General features: G+C 42.4%; 1 protein-coding gene across 1 annotated transcript; it reads right to left on the bottom strand.

The window, feature by feature from the left end:
- Positions 1–1,545: 1,545 nt before the first annotated feature.
- UCHL1 (ubiquitin C-terminal hydrolase L1) lies at positions 1,546–14,147 on the bottom strand. The gene is made up of 9 exons (XM_063135072.1): positions 14,088–14,147; positions 13,633–13,644; positions 11,990–12,118; positions 6,935–7,085; positions 4,883–4,968; positions 4,739–4,786; positions 2,722–2,791; positions 2,343–2,401; positions 1,546–1,724 (listed from the first exon to the last, which is right to left on the bottom strand). The coding sequence occupies exons 1-9, from the start codon at positions 14,118–14,120 to the stop codon at positions 1,638–1,640; spliced, it is 675 nt and encodes a 224-aa protein (XP_062991142.1). The 5' UTR covers positions 14,121–14,147; the 3' UTR covers positions 1,546–1,637.
- Positions 14,148–15,323: the final 1,176 nt, after the last annotated feature.

Here is a 15,323-nt window from a genome sequence, read left to right as displayed (position 1 = left end):
AGCTAGCCAAGGAAACCATACCAAGAATACAACTATAAACAGCTAAGAAAAAAAGCTGGTGAGACTAGTGAGTTACAAATACTGTATCTCCTCACTAGACCTATCCCTAGTATTTTACTGTGCTTAAGCCTGATTTTAAACTGCTGTATGTTACATGTACTTGGCAGACAAGCCAAGTATAATACTCATTCACAAACTGTACTATTAAGATGGACTTCACATAGCACTATACATCAGTAGAAAGATCTACACAGTATCATTTAAATTGCATTCCACTGCTTCTGTATCCTTATAAGTAAACACTGTTAGACAACCCCATACACACAGATAGCAGGCATCTTTAGGCAAACAGGCTCCCAAGTTTATGATTAAACTAAGATTTGAATTAATGCTTCCAATCCTCAACTACAGGAGCCATGTTTGCAACAGATGCCATGATTTGGGTTCTCTTCAGAGGAAGATTACTTCACAGGGACCCCTACTAATTGGACACCCAAAGCAATATTTGATCAAACAGTAAACTATATCCTTGTGTATCACGTAGGAGACCTTAATCCAGGATGACTCAACTTGAGTCTGGTGTGCAATATGCTTCTGCACCCAGTTACTCACAGACAGTTCATTTATGCATTCTGCAATAAAGGATGGGGCTATTTCTCTAAGAGTCTAAGTTGCTCCCGGCCACCCCACCAAGGGTGAACAACATGCCGTCAAGTCTAGTAAAAGTGCAAGCACCTAAATAAATAAATAGCTGAAGAGACCAGTGAGAGTTGCAAGGCAGAAAAGCTAATGAATATTATTTAGCAGCTTACTAAATAATGACAACTTACAGCTGCCATTCTCCTGGCTACAGTTCATTGGGCTTAGTGCATCATCACCTCTGCCATGGTCAGAAGCAGTTTTGGCCAAATCACGAGGGTCAAAGGCAAAAGGGGTGGGACCAAACATACTAGCCTATTTTAGCTTCACACTCTTTACTGCCAATATTTAATTATTAGGAGAGGCAATTCAACCTTTTCAAATGGGAAGAATTGTGCAAAAGCCAGGAAACCATCAAAAGAATATGCAGCTGTGGAAAAGGGTGTAGAGCTAGGGCCACCTGGGGAACCTCAGAGGGCCGGATTTGGCCCACAGGCCTGAGGTTCCCCACCCCTGCCTTATTCTTGACGGGATACTGCCCTTACTTAGCTATTGCATGTTTTAGTTCATTGCAGTTGTCACCTTCCAACACTGGAGGTTCAGATAGGAGGCACAAATAAAGACCATTTGTTTTTGGAATAGCAAGAAGATATTTATTCTTGTGACCAACAAGAAATCACAACAGCTTAAACTGAAACTTGGAGGCACAAGTCAAGTAAGCCCTATGAAGCATTTTAAAACAAGTTACAGTCAAGAAGAGTCCCAACATCTTACATTTGAAGTGTTGAAGATTTTATGCTTGGCTTTTGCACAAGCGCTGCTGTGAGTAATTAGTGGGGGTGGGGGGGGAGGGGAACAAATTCAGCAACACAGTTTAAACTCAAGACCAAGAACAGCTGTGGAGTGTTTTTCTTCTTTTTTTAAACACAAGTACTAAAGCACTAAAGGTTTGAACTGCTTTCAGTGATGGGCTACAGGGCTGCTTTAACTCCTGAACTTCAAGCAGACTTGCAGAGTGCCACAGCAGAAAAGCGGACCTCCCCTTGCTCGCGTTCTGTGAACTGCCGGCAGATCTTGGCAGAGGCCTTAAGGAAAGACAAACATAGAAGTGCCATTTCAGTTTTCTAAATACAGGCGTACACAACTGTTGTAGAATCAAGGATCCCTCAAGCCACTGCAAGAGACTGAACGTGGTATCCAGTTAAAGCAGCTTCCTCCAACCTGCTGCTCTCCAGATGTTTTAGACTATAACTCCCAGGATTCCTGAGCGCTAACTGGCTGGACCTAATGGGAGTTGGAAGTCCAAAACATCTGGAGGGCACCAGATTGGGCCAACCTGAGTTAAAGCAATGAGTCTGCAAGCTACATTAACAGAACCCGAAGCCAGTGACCGCCCCCTGCTCAACTGCGGTTTTAGACATTGCAGGAGCATCAAATGTTTAGCCACTCCTGCTCCTAATTTCAGTGGGGAAATAACATAAGCCACTGAGTTAATTATTCTTCGTAGTTCCCAGCTCTACCCAGTATATCCTGCCCATCTCCATTTAGCTATAATGGGAATACAAGGAGCATGTTATGGAATTTACCAAGGTAAAGAATGACTGACTGACACTGACACACACACACACACCCACCCACACACCGACAATTTATTATGCCTGAAGGTGTTAAATGTTGACCCACTAACTAGAACGAATGCTTACCTTCAGCAAGGTATCATCTGAACTAGCCCCATGATTTACAGGGAAGGGCATTCGGCCATCTGTAAGAAATGTTGCAGAGCACGTTTACAACTTCAACCATTTTTCCAAGTATGCAAAAAAGTCCTGGGGGCTCATATACATATTGGTTCATGACCCTGTTTTAGAGTTGCAATGGGGAAACCTTGGCTTTCTTCCCCTCATCCATCAGCTGCTTGGCTCTCCGTTAGCAACCACAGCAATCCTCTCAGCAGCTTCCACCAATGTTTCTGACAGGAGAGGGGTGGGCAATAACCCTCTAATTTCAAATACCACATAGCACTTTTTACTTCCTTCCTGTGGTTTGAATTAGCCCTTCTAAAACACACGCACACAAACCTACCCAGTTCATAGAGGTGTCCGTCCACACTGGCAAACAGAATGAAATGGAAATTCACTTTATCATCTTCAGCCTAAGGGAAGATAGAGCAAAACCTAGGAGTCTAGCAAGCGACAGAGTAAGAACCCTGGAGACCAATAAAAGAGAACATATATGTAGCACCTTTGGTTCCTGGTTCTTTAAGAACACTATTAAATAACCTTTCCAACAAGTAACAGGGTTTTTTGCTATGCCATCTCGCATAACCTTCCTTTATATCCCAATATATATATGAAAATTAATGCTGCTGCCTTTTAGTTTGTCACTACTTTATGGATAGGATATAGATACAAGTCCTTAGGCTTCCTGTATCTTTACACCCCAAGGAAATTCTCCACAATTACAGGATCCCCGATCTGTTGGTCAGTATCTTAAGTGAAAGTGGCTGCCAATTTTCTATTTTTCCACTTTGCTGCCAAGAAGAGGAAAGCCAGGAGTTCGTTAGTTTTGGAAGTTGAGAAGCGTGTCCTGTAGGGAACACGGCAATGGACAAAGGAGACAAGAGGTGGAGTTTGGGGCACCAGCTGCCCCACCACATGGACAGAGATTGCTTCCTCCACCAGCATTTACCCAAGTGATATCCTATGAAGTTAACTGGTTGAACTGGGCACCAACTGCCTATATTCCAACACGGACATTTAATCAAAGTGCTGGCCACTGGTGCATCTTCTACTCTTGACTGATTTTGTCTCAGGTCTCTAGCACTAACGAGGGAAAAATGTTCTTGAATACAAAGCTTTTGCTACACTTCCTATGAGTCCTGTCTTTTGTGGGTTTTTTCCCCTTTTATGGGTGTCTTTCTTCCACACAAAGCTTTGATTGTGCCTTGTTCATGGAATTTTACAGGTGGTCCAGACAATGTTGTCTGTTTAGAATCCTCCCATGATTTCCCACTGTTTCTTCCATGCTTTTTTCCTATTACAAAAAAGCCATTAAGGAGGGGAAAGATTGGAATGTCTTTTGACTGGTAGCGCCAGGAGCCATCTGTCTGGAAGAACCCTCAGTCCCTTCGAGGAAAGCTACACATTACCTGGAAGATCTACAATTAGATTTCTTTTATATACTCAAGGCTGCACTGTGTGTGCGTCTGCGCATAAGAGAGAGAACCATTTTTCCACAGTTCTCTCCTTGAAACTGCTATTAGCTACTCTGGGTAAAGAAAGCAACAGACAATATAGGCTTTTTCTTAAACCTTTCCCCCAACATAATTTCCATGGTCAAGGTCTCTCCCCCACCCCTATCAAAATTGTCTTCCCTAACCTGAATCCTATTGGGGTGTGTGGGTAGCAGGTACATAAGCCTATCTTGTGTTCCCCTCTGCCTCCAATTGAAGATGTGGCTGCTTTAAAAAAAAGTAGGGAGATCTTGTCATGGATCTCATCTGTAATGTGCAGCTTGGCCCTTAGGATGAAACCCAGATGCAAAGAGGTCAGAGCATGCAACTCAGCCACAAAGTTAGTGCATCAGCACATATTGGCTTAGCCACCATCATTTCAAACCCCCCCCTACCCACGCAACCATCTTGTTTCAGGTGGGTCACTCACTGTATTTTTAGTAAGCTGTGCACACATTTAATAAGGTGGACACACATTGCTTTAAAAGCAGGCAGCTTTCTAAAGGACAAGATTAGTCTAGGAAGGGGGAGAGAGGAAAGAGGAGAAATCACAGGGGAGGCTAACCCAAATCAACCCTATCTACAGCTGATTTCCATTTGAAATTCTAAAATCACAATTTTCAGAGCTTGACCCTAAAGGAAGGAAGAAATGTATTAGTCAGAAGACCAGCAAAGACCCTGAAGAAATTGTCTATTTGGATGTGGCAAGACTAGTATGTGGGGGGGTGGGTATGTGATAAGGTATACCGCCCTAGATTCAAGAGTAGTCTGTTTTCTTTGTGAGCAACAAGAGTTTCATTTAAATGTTATCAGTTCTTGACATCAAGACTGCATGCCTAGAAGCCTATGTATTTAAAACAAACTTACCCGACATTGGCCTTCTTGTGCTACTGCATTGTGGGCTTCTTGGATGGCCTAGAGAGAAGGTAAAGAAACAGACAAAGCATTTTTAGTAAAACCCTGCACTAGACCCCACTAAGACTCCTCCACCCAAGTCGTCTAGTCATTTACCTTGTTGTTTTCAAGGCGTTTTGCCCTCTCATCTGGAGAGAGTTCGGCTGTTGCAGTGAGGAACTCCTTTAGAACAGACCCTTCATCTGCAAGAAATCCAAGTGTTAGCAGGGTAGGTAGCAGAAGGCCTCCTCCCCTTCTCACAGCTAATGTGCAAGTCTCAGTGACCTACATGTCATTAGAGGTATGCTTCACTATGATGTTAGGAACTTAAGTGAAGTTCTTGGAGGCTTCAAGCTACCTAGCTTATGAGTTGAGTGTGGGATTATGTAGCCATTTTTTCTCAGAGGTAAACCTAGCTAGCTGTCTTCCCCATGGCCACCGGATCTTGTCCCAAGTCTTCTGTCCCAGTTTTATTTTTTTACTCTGAGAACTCTGCTTTCTTGTGCCTGTTGATGGGCTTGCTGTAGTAATCTTACCCTTCCTCTTCTAACTTCAACAATTTAAGTTTAAAAGGGTATGATCAAAGTTACTTCTGAATTTCTGTAAAGAGCTTTTCTTACGATTAAACAACAGCAGCCTGTTCCCACAAACTTAGAATTAAGGAAGCAGGCAACAGCATCATTTCCACATAAGCCCACGGCCTATTTTTGGAAATAAGCATTGTCCTTTCTCTTTTAGTTTTAATAAACCCTGCTGCTTAACCAAAAGTCTTAACCAGCAGGATTTAAGTTATCTTCTGACAGGCCTATAACCTAAGGCAATTTAAAACATAACATGAACAGCTCCCCTTTGATTGCGGCCAGAATTGTGGAAGTATCAAGAAAAAGCTTAAATCTCATTAGGGCACATGTTGGTTTTGTAAGATGTCCATAAGAACAGGTTTCTCATGGGAGGAAAAAAACTCACAACTGTGAACAGAGATCAAAGGATGGTTTACTGTGGGGACACAATTTTTTGAAATCAGGCAGCAAGGAAGGCGGCCTTCTCAATGGTGGTCCCTGGATTATGGAACACTCCCTCTCAGTGAGTCTTCCTGGTGCTAAAATTGTCACTTTTCCAGCACCAGGTTATGACTTTCGTCTATTCCAAGACATTTGGCAGCATATGAATAAGATTTTTAATGGGTCCTGGAATTTTTGTTGTTGATTGCATACAAAAATGAAAAACAATTTTGCACAAATTAGTTATTACATTTATATCGTACTTTTCAGGGTTTGGTCTTTTGTCAACCAGGGAGCTCTGGCTATTGGTAGTATAGAAATGTAACAAATGTGTGAATGTGTGAAGTTGACTGGTCTTACCAGGATAGATGGGGAGAAAGTTTCTTCTACAGTTTAAGATCCAATTTCTTTAGAAGTTATAGAAAGAAAACTGGTATCATTCAAAGCTAAGTTAAGTTGGTACCAGGCTATAAAGTTCAGTATTGCTTCAGGCAAGTCTCACTGACTAACCTACCTCATACATAAGTCAGTGCGTCTCGTCTAAAGTTCTAACCTTTGGGTTTTTAATGCTGAAATTGAACATCTGAGAGCTTGTATCTCCAGATATTATAGGTTTTATTTTTTGGCAAGTTACCATGGCAGCTGGCCAAAAGCAATAAAGGCTTGTGGAATGCCTCACAGAATTAGACACTACTCTAAACGCTCCTTGGAAGCAAGGGTGGATTATAATCGGTGAGACTGCACATATGTGACGCTGAAAATCACTTCAAATTGTATGTCCACTGCAGTATGATACAATGCAATATGATACAATTTTGCTCTCCTCTCCATTCAAAGAGCATGCCCCATCTAGTAACACGCTGCTATATCCAGGTAATGCTCTACGGGGTATCAAGTCAGCAAACTCCCTCTTCAACTTTCTTTCTAGAAGTTCTAAGACCATTTTCACCATTTCAGGCAGATCCTAGGCTGCATTGCTCACTCCAGATCCAGCCTTAATTTTAAACAACTGAAGCATTCACAAAGATGGTTCCTTCTCACATTGGGGATTCATGCAGTATCCATTCATGACTGTACTAGGGACAGGTGCAAGGGGAAGTTTTTAAGGGGGTAGAAGTTTGAAGTCTGAAGGATTTATAACCATAGAAGACTCTTTCCCAGTACTCACCAAATAATATTTTTTCTTGATTATTAGCCACTGCATGTATAAGGCCAATGGTTCCACATGAGTTACTGGCAGTTTGCTTCAGAAAATAGACTTTTGAGCTCACTTCTTGACCCTTCAGTTCTTCAATCTGCTTCTTTCTGAAGTTTTCATGCTACAAATGTTTAAGTGTATTGATTAGACAGTAGCATTTCCTCAATGTTTTACAATGAACATGCTGTTTGGTTATCATGCTATGCCCACACAGATACCTCTATTTGTGCACCATTATACATACGGAATGTACACATCTGTTTAGCTGTATGCTCATATTTCACCTGCCTCAGAAAGGGTATCCATGTACAAGCATGAAACAGCCCAAAGAAAGAATTGCATTAGTTGCAAAGTTCAAGCCCAGGTTGTTATACAAAATCCTCTTCCCTTATATATCTCCATCATATCAAAGTAAAAGCAATTCTCTGGGGCTTTGGCTATTTAAGCAGAGCTGAAGATCCAACACCAGGAAAAGGGTTTCATCTAATGTTCAGTTGCCTACTCGTGCAAGTTGGTAGCTTAGCACTGGTGGGGCCTAGAGACGTGAAGGCCCGGAAAAAACCCAGAAAAATTCGGAAAAAAGCCCATTTTTCCCCGAAGCCTTTTTGAGGGTTTTTTCCAAAAAATTGAAAAAAATGAAGAAAAACGGATTACAGGATGTTTTATTTTAGCATGATGAATAAAATGTTTAAGACAAGGTGTTCAGATATTTACTTCTCCAAATGATTTCTAAAAACTGTACAGTATCAGATTATTACAATGTCTGAGCACCAAGGACAAGCAAGTCATAGGCTGCAAACTGAGACTACAACTCTCAAATGCAAGAGGAAGATGCATTTCTGCCTCTAGGACGCACTTTCATGGAAGCAGAGACTGAAACTTATACTGATAGCTATAGGTCAGAAAATGAGTCTGATTAAATTTCATGCAAATTCATTAAATCTTGCCCCCCTTCACCAATTTTTCTCAGTTCATTTTATGGGAATAGGGGCTTTATGTCTTGACACTGGAGGACTAGCGGAGACATAAATAATTTTCTTTATTACTAATGTTGGTGGTTTCTCCAGTTGTTTTTAAAATTGTTATTTGCCTGCTCCTCATAAACTGGCAGAACCAAAGAGGTTCCTTACAGTTCAGGTGTCCCTAACAGTTCAGCTTGTAGCTCCATTTGTTACCAAAAAAAAGTTTAAAAAGTAAATTAAATTTGTAATAATTGTTTGAATACACTAGTTTTAATATACCAAATGCTCTTTTAAAATTTTAATATACCAAATTTTATGCCAAACCAACTTGGACATAATTACATTTTATGTTCTTAAAGTAACAAAGCAACTTTCAATCTGTAGAAAGTGCTAATATTGCATTATTTTAATTTCCCCAAAAATTTCCTCCCCCCCCCCCCGGGAAAAAAAAAAAACAGTTTTCATGGCTTCAACATTTTCGGAAATTTTACATCTCCTAGTGGGGCCAACACGATGCTCAGTGATTTGGGGCAGAATTTCCCCTTTTCATAAGGTCATTAGTCAAAATGAACGCATGTCAATTGCAAATACAATAGTACGAAAGCTTAGCAGTTTCAAATTTGTAATTAATGGTTTTTAGTTGATAATCCTTAAGTACGTGAGAAAATACATTTATGGCTAAGTCATCTTGCTCATGACTTAGCCATAAATTTCATGCCATTGAAATACATAAAAGTCTGAGTGAAATGAATTAATGACAGCGAAACTGAAAGTGTCCCAACAACCATAGTGGAAGAGAGTTGAACTTAGCTTAAAGAGATGAGTGGTCGTCAGCATATCATGTACATTTCTTTGGGTTAGTAAAATTAAATAGCATATCAAGAGTTTTCAGTACTTCTGGGTTCCACCCCCCTTAATTTAAACAATGTAAGTTAAATACAGGCTATTTTCTTTAAATTTTGTTATTCCTATAAAAATATATACGTAAAATGATTGTGTGCTTTAATCTCCCCTCCCCAATATTTCAGATCAAGTATCTATGGGGTTATTAGAACAAAGATGTAACATGGGATACTTCTTTAGAACTTTGTTTACTAATTTAAAACTTTACTAAGTACAAGTGAAATGAACATGCTAAATTAGATTTTTTTTAGGACAAGAGTAGGCAATTTGTGGCCATCCATATATCTTAGCCTGCTATCAGCCCTAACCAGCATAGCCAATGGTGAGGGGAGACGTAGGCCAAATGTCCTGGAGGACTTTGCTTTAAGGCATCAGAACATTTCCTGATGCATAGAAAAAAAAAAGTCAATTTGCAAAGTCAATTTGCAAATTTACCTAATTTGCATTCAAACATTTTCCAGAAAACTCAAAAAAAATTCCAGAAAAATTACATCACTGATACTACTGTTGGTACAACTTATGATGACAGAATTATAAGGTCAGTTTGGATCACCTGATAATTACCTTTCAACAATTATGTTTGCTCACTTGTTTTTAAAGAGCTCATTGTTCTAACTACATACTAGGTAACTTGGCAAATGAAAACACAGCCTTCAGTGCGGTAGCTCCCTTTTGGTGGAACTCCTTGGCTCCGGATGTTACACAGACACCAACCTAGTTTTGCTTCCGGAGTCTGCTGAAGACATTTTGTTTCCAACAAGCCTTCCCCAATTTAACCAGCTATGTTTTTTGTTATTTTTAAAAACTTTTAATATTGTGTTTTATTTCTTTTATCTTTTATTGTCCAGAATCTGTTTAGATGTGAAGCACTATATAAATGTTGCATTGAGCAGGGGGTTGGACTCGACAGCCTTATAGGCCCCTCTCAACTCTGATTCGAAAAGGCTCCAGATATAATTGCTTGTAACACACACCAGTCAAAAGCCTGAACAAGGTGGCCTTCTGCAGCATCAGGAAAGTGATACGTACCTAGTTTACTCCTATTATCACTACACACTCACCTTCAAGCCTCAATGGACATAACTACCACTTCCTGTTTCTGCACAGGAAGTCACGCAGTGCATTGGAACCCAGTTTCATATGACCAAGAGCTGCATGGCCTGCCCAGTCATTATGTACATGCTGCGATAATGGCCCGTACAATATCTGCAAAGACTTCTAGTACCATTCAATTTTACCAGCTTATTAGTAAAACCAGCTTGCTGTCTACAGACTTCCAACTACCACTACATCACTCTCCCCACAAATATGAGGCTGCTTCAAGCGCACAGGTCAAATTCCATATCCAAGTATTTTGTCCCATCTGTACTTGCTCTGGAAAAATCCAATTGTGCATAATAATCAGGCAAAGGAGGAAGAGCTTGACTACACCGGAAAGGAGCCCAAGACAGACATGTAGAACAGAAGATTAGGTACATCTCCAAATTTGACCCATTGCTCAATAGCATAAGCCTATAGCACTAGCTTTTAGATGCAGTTATTTAAGAGGTAAACTTATTTGCATTGGGCTTTTAGTATTTGCCAAGATCATGGCCTCACTCCATCCCCAAATGGGCTTTGTCTATCTATGCATTTTTATAATTATCTTGATTTAGGGAGGCGCCTTCATCAGTGATCCCAGGGTCATCCCATGAAGCTGATTGGTGGGAGATTCAGGACAAATAAAAGGAAGTACTTCTTCACACAGCGCAGTTAAATTATGGAACTCACTACCACAAGATGTAGTGATAGCTACCAAATTGGATGGCTTTAGAAGGGGGGTTGATAAATTCTTGGAGGCAAAGGCTATCAAAGGCTACTAGCCCTGATGGTTGTGTGCTATCTCCAGTATTCGAGGCAGCAAGCCTGTGTGCACCAGTTGCTGGGAACATGGGCGGGAGGGTGCTGTTGCACTATGTCCTGCCTTGTTGGTCCCTGGCCACTGTGTGAACAGAGTGCTGGACTAGATGGACCCTTGGTCTGATCCAGCATGGCACTTATGTTCTTATGACCCACCCAAGTCATTGCTATTGTGTGAGCTCATCCTTCACGACTGCTTTACACAGAATCCATCACATGATAGCCAATTGCAATCATTACTGCTTACTTCTAAATGGCCTCAGTCGCAACATTAGCAATCATCAGCTCTCCAGAGGTTTCCAGAAGATGCACAGCACACATGATCAAGATATTTAGATCACAACTATGGCCCTCGAATTCCAGTTAGCCAAAGGAGGAGACAAATCAATAATGGATGAGTTTGTATAGCAGCTCTGGGATGCTAGTTCTTCTTTACTCTTAGAATGGTGCTGCATGCTGCAAACCCTACAATTCTACTTCTTTTATTAACGAGCAAAAAACAAAACCCAGATTACAACCAAAACTAAAATACAATGTTATACCATCATAATGTTTCAATAAAGCAACTTGTCTAAAAGTGCTAAGTAGGTCTAATCCACTGCATTAAAAGTACAATCACATTTTTAACTATCTGTGTCTAGTCGTCTAATTGAACACCACCTTAGGAAAACATGGATAATTAGAGAAGAAAAAAGATGTAAGGATTGGGGAACTATACCCCAATAAATTTGTTTATACTGGAAAAATGCTGTACAATTACATTAATTCCTCTGACAAGGCCATTTCCTACATCATTTTTGTATGGAATATTATTATTATTATTTATTTATATAGCACCATCAATGTACATGGTGCATTTTTCCACTGAGCTGCAATTTCCCTACATGCTACAGTTAATAACGGAGAGGCCAATTCCTTGTGTATTATAGGAACAACTAAATAGTCAGTAAGAGACAAAAGAGCATGGGTTGAAGTAAGGAGCAACAGTTGTTCTATAATGTCAGAAATTTTCCCAAAACCAGCTCCCAAAAACCTTTTTACCAGCTTCCATGCCCACCCCATATACATAGAGAAACCTACTGTATTACAACCTCTCCAACAAAGTGGCAGAAGTTATCAATAAGGTATAATTTTAGGTGTCCAGTGCCATCTAGAAAGATCTACTTCATGGGAAGACTGCTTAGGATTATTAAAATTATTTCAGTGACATCAGAACTCCTTAATCTCCCAGGTTTCACCTTTGTTCAACCTTAATACCCACCTGAGCAGTAAGAGGAAAGAGCAACAGCAGAGCACAAGCTGGACTGGGCACAGCGCTCAAGGAATCTTCCTCAAACCCCAGCACATCCACAAACCGCCAGCCAGGGGCAACTCCTAGGCGGGACAGCACCTGCATGGTTAAGACACACAAAACTGGATGGAGAATCAACAAGGGCAATACAACAACCTTGTACTCTCTACCAGGGATGGGTAGAAGGTAAATCTGGATCTACCAGTAGATTTTCTGGGTGATTTGTGGTAGATTGGCTGCTATTAAACTGAAAATCCTGGTCAAACAATTACAAAAGTTTTACTGTTGAAATTAAGAAAGCTTGGGACAAGCAGATTTTTGTGTGGAAGGGGCGCGAGCTCTGTTCCATTCTGGAAGCCAAAACTAATTCCTAAGCTCATGCACATAATTTTTTTTAAAAAAAAATTCTGTGCATGTCTTCTGCATCAGGTTGGTATTGAATCTCAGGATTCTAGTAAAAACACAAGTATCTCTGCCATTCATGTACTGTCAGGAGTGTTTATTAGATAGCAGGACTCCCAATTACAAAAAGATGGCCTAATCTTCATTATAGATATTACAAAGTGCTCAGGAGGGCAAGCAAAATCCTATGCATGTTTAGACATAAAAGTAGACCTTTTCTCTTTCTCTGAACAGTAGTAGGATTGCACCCTAAGTGGATTTGTCTTTGCATATATGGCCAGGGTGGGGAGAAGAGTGAAGACATTGATTGTTCAAGTACAAGATGCATTTCCAATATGAAGGTCCTATTTACAATGTATAAAGCTGCGTCAGCCTTATCAAGGACTTTTCAGACTGTAGACTGCTTCAGCCATTCCCCAAAGTATTTTAACAGGGGGGAGGATGCAGCATTCCATGACTTGCTGCTTCTGGGCCACTACTGGCAAATAGTGCATCAGACCACTGCTTGCATTTCTGTTACAGGGAGGGGTTATGGCTTCTATGCAAATATGAACCCCGGGAATCTTTTATTTTAAAAGCACACCAAAAAGGGGGCAGAAATAGCACCCAGGTAGAGAGAGATTGGGGGTTCCCAGGCCTAAAAATACATATCCACTCCCAATTCAGAGACAGCTCATTCAGAACCCCCCTCCCCTCTGCCTCGAGCCCTTCATCAGGTAGAAAGGCCTAGAGCAGCGTTGCCATTCTCCACCAGTGGCCCATTAAGAAGCTCACCAGCCCCATATTTGTAAGGTGCAGAAGACAGAGAAGGGGAAGAAGGAGGGGAATCTTTTCCAGTCAGCCTTTCACCACCACCCCTCCATCCAGCCCCCTAGTCAGGCGGCCCCGGCGTGACACAGCACAAACCGCGGGGCCGCAGCGCCACCTGCCGCCCATCCCAAGGAAGTCCGCGGCAACTCGCATGGCTCGATGGGGCGCCCGGACCCCCAACCTGGCTTCCCCCTTCCAAGCTGTCCGTCTATCCGCCCACCCACCCCTTCCAAAGCTGGAAGGCACTAGAGAGCGTCCAAAACGCCGCCCAGGCCTCCCTTTCCAGCTCTCCAAAGAGCTTCCCAATGGATGAGTCAATGAATGAATGGAAATGCAGCCCAAGGAAACGCCCAGCCAAGGAAAGCTGCGTCTTGTCTTCCCAGGTCTCGACGGGCACTCACTTTGTTCAGCATCTAGAACAGAGAAGACACGAGAGAGAGAGAGAGAGAGAGAGAGATCAGCCTGTCTAAGGGCGGGGCTCACCTCCCATCTTGTGTCTGGAGCATTCCCAGCAGCAGCAGATCCAAGAATAATCAAAGACACCGCAGCCGCGCTCCCCCCCCCACAAAAGATTTCACCCGCACCCCACCTCGTCTATCTCCAGGAGTAACGAAAGCAGAAATATCCCCCCGTCCCCATATGTTTAAAAATATGTTAGGAGCCCCCACCCCTCTCTAAGGTTATTCCAAATCGTCAGGAATCCGAAACTCCCCTTACCAAAAAAGAGCAGTCCCACCACTCTCAGGCACGCCTTTTGCCGCCCCTTTCCCAACGCCTCCCTCCAAGAACACGCTTCAGCCCACGCCCCTCCACCACCCGAATTGATGGATCCGACTAGGAGCGTCTGTTTCCTCACCTCAGGATTGATCTCCATGGGCTGCCACGCCATTGTCTCGACTGCAAAGCCAACCGCTCCTAAGAACCACCTCCACGAATACCTGCAAGGGACCGGCCGTGTGCTCGCAGGAAAAAGCGCCCGTCCGCCCCCCGCTATATACTGCCACCGGGCGGACTCACTGCAGGGGAGGAGGGGAAAGAGCAGGGGCACAACCACTCCGAGCGGCGTCCATTTCTTGAAAATCACCCCCTGCCTTTTATCAATGGTACATTCTTTCCCCCTCCTTCAGCCGCCTCCCCAAGCCAGGACGCCCATCCCCCGCCACGTTTGGTCGCCGGTCTATCAAAAGAGCGGCTGGACTGCAAGCGGAGGGCGCTCCCCGGGGTTTAGTATAACCTGCAGGTCTGCTGATTGGCCGGGTAGTAGAAGTTGGCAGCGAACCGCATGGTGTTTCTACCGAGAGCAACAGTGGAGCGGGCGGTAACGGCTAGAAGTGGTGCTCGAACAACCATTAGGTGACGACGTATACATTGCCGCTGAAGCTGCAATGGGTCATTTATAATTTAGCAATCGGGAAAAGTGTGCTTGCTTTGTTATATGCGAGCGGTGCGGCGTTCTGGAGATAGGCATTCTCGCACTATTTGCATGAAGGCCAAATCATACATTTAAATCTGTGTCGAACAAATACGATGGTTGTTGTTGTTTTAAAAAAAATACTCTTGAGTAGATGGGGAATTTTGATCGTAGTCCCCCCCCATACCAGCGGCCCAATCCGGATTGGACCCTGCGCCTTCTCTAGAGTAAATGCAAACCGTAGTTGGAGGACACAGTTAAAGTAGTGTTTATTATTTTAAATTCGTATCTGGCAGTTACGTCTTTACCCCGTTTTTACTTCAGAGGAGGCCGATATGGGTTTAATAGATTTCAAAACAAGCTATTTACGAGCAACCCCACCCTACCCGGAATCTGTGTCAAGTTTTATCATAGCTAGCTTTGCAAAGCCACTTGCAAATTCAGTAATGGGTGTTATTTCTTGGGAACAAAATGGATAGGGTTGCCATTCATTTTTTCTTGCAGGATTCTTGTGTCTTTAGCAGGTGCATAAGGAGCACATTCAGAAGTTTTGTCTCATTGGTGCATCTGTATTGGCGGGGGCGGGGGAGTTTTTTGCCTGTTAAAATTTTCACTTCCTGGTCTCCAGTGAATTTTGCAAACTTTGTCACCTGAATCCTGTCTATTGCTGTTTAAGGCTGC

The sequence above is a fragment of the Elgaria multicarinata genome, chromosome 10 (assembly GCF_023053635.1).
Source record: "Elgaria multicarinata webbii isolate HBS135686 ecotype San Diego chromosome 10, rElgMul1.1.pri, whole genome shotgun sequence".
Lineage (NCBI taxonomy): Eukaryota > Metazoa > Chordata > Lepidosauria > Squamata > Anguidae > Elgaria > Elgaria multicarinata.
The sequence above is the reverse complement of the archived record's forward strand: the minus strand, read 5'-3'. Positions and strand labels throughout refer to the sequence as shown.